This window comes from Furipterus horrens, unplaced genomic scaffold (genome assembly GCF_987537825.1).
Source record: "Furipterus horrens unplaced genomic scaffold, mFurHor1.1.pri manual_scaffold_4, whole genome shotgun sequence".
NCBI classification, from domain to species: Eukaryota; Metazoa; Chordata; class Mammalia; order Chiroptera; family Furipteridae; genus Furipterus; species Furipterus horrens.
The window spans coordinates 194,654,170-194,659,166 of NW_028327174.1; the positions used below are offsets into that span (position 1 = coordinate 194,654,170).

Genomic DNA, 4,997 nt, shown 5'->3' on the forward strand with positions numbered 1-4,997 from the left:
CTTATGTAGTGAGTGTGTGGCTGGGAGTGTAATACATATATATTTTGGAATAAATGATAATGAATATAAGGGTCTTCTGTCAATTGGAAAACAGGTCAATATAAATGAATGGAACTATCTAGGATGGGATATAATAAAATATTGAACTACTTGCAACCCTAAAGTAACCCAGGGTCTCGCAATGATGGTGGAGTTTTCCACGGGTACTAGCTCAGAGCCAAGGCTCTGATCATGCAGATATAGTAGACTGACCTGCATATCTGATAATTTTTTCCTTTATGTTTATTCTTATTATAGTTGATATACAATATGGTATTATTCTGGTATGTAAAACATGGTGATTCAACATAAAATAAATATTACCACAAGAAGTCTAGTAACCACATGTCATAATAAAGTTATGATGATAATATTGACTTTATTAAAAAGTATTTGATATTCTTAACCTATAGAAAATGGCAATACATTCAATTTATATATACATGTAAGATTTGTATCACTTATGTTTCTATTCCCTAGCATCTAATATAGGGGGAAAAGAACATTCATTCTTACTATAGGTGTGAAGAATTTTTTAGCCCGGGAATGTACGGCCGATGTTGGACTTAATTATAAAAGGTAGATAAGCCCTTAACTTAGTGTTCAACACAGTGTTTATGACCCCAAGATGGTCAGCATTATTGTGAAAGATAGTTTGTGGGCTATTCTGATTTCGGAGCTATTTGGAATCAAATTGCTTTAAATGGTCACCCATTTCTCGAGTGTCCCTGACTTTACAGCTAAAAGTCAATGGAGCCTGGCAGATTCACAGGCGGAGTGTGGCATCACTCCAACAATGGCGCCTCAGCACTGGAGTGTCACGTTACTTTAAGGCACAAAAACCGATCGCAGTTTCTGCCACAGTGAATTATTATGGTCTGGCTCTGGACAGGTGTAGAAATTATCCCTCATGCTCATCAATTCTCAACTCCCATAAGAGGGGACCTTGCTTTTCTTGTTCCTGCTGCATCTCAGCCCTCAGTAGAGTTCCCGACATAGACTTGATGTTCAATGAATAATGGCTGAATGAAACAATGAGTGCCTCCCTGCTTCTGTGCAATGAAGATTTGTTGGCTCCTTTAGGGGTGCAATGCTCTCCCGGAACCAGACTGGGATAGACTGAGGATGCAGGCATCCACAGGTGTGAGAAATTAATGGGGGAAAGAAGGAGTGGGAAAAAAAGATGAAGGAATTAGCTAAAGAACACATTTGCCTGACCATGGTGTAGTGATGTCCTGAGGGAAGAAGGAGGAAGGAAAAGCGAAAAACATGGAAAACTGTAATACTGTAAATAATAAAAATTAAAGGAAAAAATTCATGGTTTTCCCACAGTATGAGATGTGATGGTCCTGGCTGTGTTTCTAGGATCCTGAAGATTCCCAAACCTCCTTTGTCCCCAGCTGACAGAGGAGGACCATGAGGAGGGACAACCAGAGCAGCGTGTCTGAGTTCCTCCTCCTGGGACTCCCCATCCGGCCGGAGCAGCGGGGTGTGTTCTTCGCCCTGTTCCTGGGCATGTACCTGACCACGGTGCTGGGCAACCTGCTCATCATCCTGCTCATCAGGCTGGACTCTCGCCTGCACACGCCCATGTACTTCTTCCTCAGCCACTTGGCCTTCTCTGACATTTCTCTGTCATCTGTCACTGTCCCAAAGATGCTTATGGACATGCAGACTCGGCAACGATCCATCCCCTATGTGGGATGCGTTTCTCAGTTGTATTTTCTCATATTTTTTGGCGGTCTTGATGACTTCCTTCTAGGTGTGATGGCGTATGACAGGTACGTGGCCATCTGTCACCCTCTACACTACACCACCGTCATGAGGGAGGGGCTGTGTGTGTTGCTGGTGGCTGCCTCCTGGATTGTCTCCTGTGGCCATGCCCTGTTGAACATCCTCCTCTTGGTCAGACTGTCCTTCTGTGCTGACAATACCATCACCCATTATTTCTGTGACCTCACTGTGCTTCTGAAGCTGAGCTGCTCAGATATCTCCCTCAATCAGCTGGTCATCTTCACTGAGGGAGGAATGATTTTATTCTTGCCTTTGGTTATTATTTTAGGCTCATATTTCCGCATAGGGACCATCATCCTAAGGGTACCCTCCACTAAGAGACTTTTGAAAGTCCTCTCTACCTGTGGCTCCCATCTCTTTGTGGTGTCTTTATACTATGGGACAATTGCTGGTGTTTACTTCTTGCCCTCATCATGGGATTCCGAATACATAATTGCTTCGGTCATGTATATGGTTGTTACCCCCATGCTGAACCCCTTCATCTACAGCCTGAGGAACAGAGATATAAAACAGGCCTTAGAAATGTTTGTCAACAGGGTTAACTTCTTTAAGTGGCAATCACAAAATTCTCTTACTACAGGAGCACAGTGAGGTACATGTCCCAACATTATTGTGTGGTTGACATCTCCATAGAACTTTAATAGAATTTGCATTCTGTTGTCATGTATAAGTGCTGTTAATGTCAGCTAGGTCCGGTTTGCTGCTTGGATTGTTTATATTCTTTATTCCTAATTAATATTTTCCCTTGTCCTTTATCTCTTATTATATGCAAAATCGTTTGTGAAACATGTTGTATAATTATAATTATGAATTTGTCTTTTTTTCCATTGAGATATGACCATTTTTACTCATGTATTTTTATGCTGTGTTATGAGGACACACTGGTTTGGCATCATGATCCACTCCTGGTGAACTTCCTTTTCTTTTGAACTGATTCTTTTATGTTAGCTTTTGTTGGCTTCACACTGATTGCGTGCACGTCTTCTCAACTCACATTCAATGACATCATGTTGGTGCACTGCAATCAGCCATGATCAGAATAATTACACTATGAAAAGTTGCATGTGCTACAGAGCAAAACTTTTAACAAAAGAGAGACAGACTTTAAAAAAATGCATTTAACAGCACACTATTTCATTTAAAATTAGGAGATATTTCTAGCAATGTGTCCTGCCTTATAAATTCATCTACTTCTCATATTAATGTTGATGCCTTATATCTGTATCTGTAGACATAGATGTATATACAGATATTACTATAGGATATCTAGTAAAGATGCACATTTCCTTGTTGAATTTTATATGGCATTTCTTTTCTGTCACTTTAGAGTTTTCTGCATCTACAGTGTCAGTGAGGTGTCCTTTGTTAAAGTGTATGTAAAGTTGGATTTTGTTCTTTTTATGTATAGCAACAATTATTATTTTTCTGGAGCTATTTATCTAGTGACATCTAATGTCGTCGGCAGCCGTCCGTCTCGAGAGACGATGGTGTAGCTTCTTAAGAGTCTATATGCACCGCCGAGAATGGCTGTGCAGTCCAACTCGGGAGTGACACGGTATCTGTCTCCTCCCGTGTTGAATCGACATCTTGCGATGACGCTGGAGTGTCCTCTCCAGTGGAGCTGAAGCTACAGAGCCTGGGCAGGGTGATATGGAGGGTCTGCTGTTGCCCATGCAGCAGACCCCCCCTCTCTTCGCAGCTGAAGGGTCCAAGGGAAAGACGGAGTCAATACAGCTTGGCTTCAGGTGCGCCGCAGGAGTTGCCGGTGTTGACTACAACGTCAAACCGCCTTAGGGACTCCGGCTCCGGATTTTCTGTCAGGGTTTACTCCCTTAGCCTTTCCCCTGAAGAGGTATGCCGCAAGGCAGCGGAGGACATCTAATGTAATCATAATATATTTGAATTTATATTTTCCATATAATTATGTGATACATCTGTTTCACATTTATTCTCTCATGTCTTCCTCCCTTTGGAAAATTATATATACTGTTATTTCATTATTCCTCTATTATGAATCACACATTATTATTATTTTATAATTCTTGTCTGTGCTATATTCAGAGATTACTTTTACTTTCTTTTTAAAATATTAAAAGATTTTATTTATTTATTTTTATAGAGAAGGGGAGGGAGGGAGAGAGGGAGAGAAACATCGTTGTGCGAGAGATACATCGATTGGTGGTCTCACACATGCCCCAACTGGAGACCCGGACTGCAACCCAGGCATGTGCCCTGACTGGGAATCAAAACTGTGACCTTTAGGTTCACAGGCCAGTGCTCAATCCACTGAGCAATACCAGCCAGTGTTCTTTTTAATTTTTAAGTCACAGCTTAAAATACAAAACATGACATTGACCTTTGAACTATTTGAGATACACCATTCATGACATTTAGGAGACTCATCACCAATATTTCATTCTAGGACTCCTAAAGTATACTCTATAGAGCATTACTGAAATAGAGTATTTTGCAACTGTGAAAAAAATAAAAACAAAAATATATATGAATTAATACAGAGAAACATCAGGATATATCGTTTAATGGAAAAAAGCAATGTGCACAAGTGCACGTACAGCATTTACATTTATATAAAAATGAAGGGAAAATAAAGTATGCATTATCTGGCCGTTTGAGCAAAAAGAAACACAGGACGACTAAATCAGACACTAATGAGATGGTTTACCTAGAGGAGGTGGATAGAAAGGATAGGGAGATGAGTATAATTATTAGTATAGTTATGACTATGTTGTCTTTTGCCAACATAGTTGGTGCATAAAGCAAAATAGGGTAAAGAAAACAAATGAACCTAACTGTATCTTAAATTAATACCATAATTAGACTAAAGAGAAAAGTAAAATAAGTACCCTAGTAATTCTTGAACTCATAATTTTGTCTATATACTCTCAATTAAAAATAAACTGGAAACAAAATCTTAGGATGCATGTAGTTAATATGTCACTAACAGTGGTAGGAGTTCAAGATTCTGAAACTTTTTCCCATGTCCAAAAATTCAGCAGGTAAGTAAACATTAAGGAAAAGGCAGTGACTCCTCACTGTTGTGGGAAAGGGACTGTGTGTTGGAAAAGAGGAGCTGCAGAAAATTGTATGATGTCAGACTAGACCTGGAGATATCAATTCAAACCCATGAGTTTTAAAATTATAAA

At 39.9% G+C, this 4,997-nt stretch overlaps 1 protein-coding gene across 1 annotated transcript; it reads left to right on the forward strand.

Annotated features, from left to right (window-relative positions):
* The first annotated feature begins 1,455 nt into the window (after positions 1-1,455).
* LOC150013653 (olfactory receptor 1J4-like) lies at positions 1,456-2,424 on the forward strand. Its single transcript, XM_090275256.1, has one exon. It carries the CDS (start codon positions 1,456-1,458, stop codon positions 2,422-2,424), a length of 969 nt encoding a protein of 322 aa, XP_090131382.1.
* Positions 2,425-4,997: the final 2,573 nt, after the last annotated feature.

Excerpts from the sequence above, each read along its gene's own strand:
- LOC150013653 (XM_090275256.1), top strand. The coding sequence starts at position 1,456 with ATGAGGAGGGACAACCAGAGCAGCGTGTCTGAGTTCCTCCTCCTGGGA.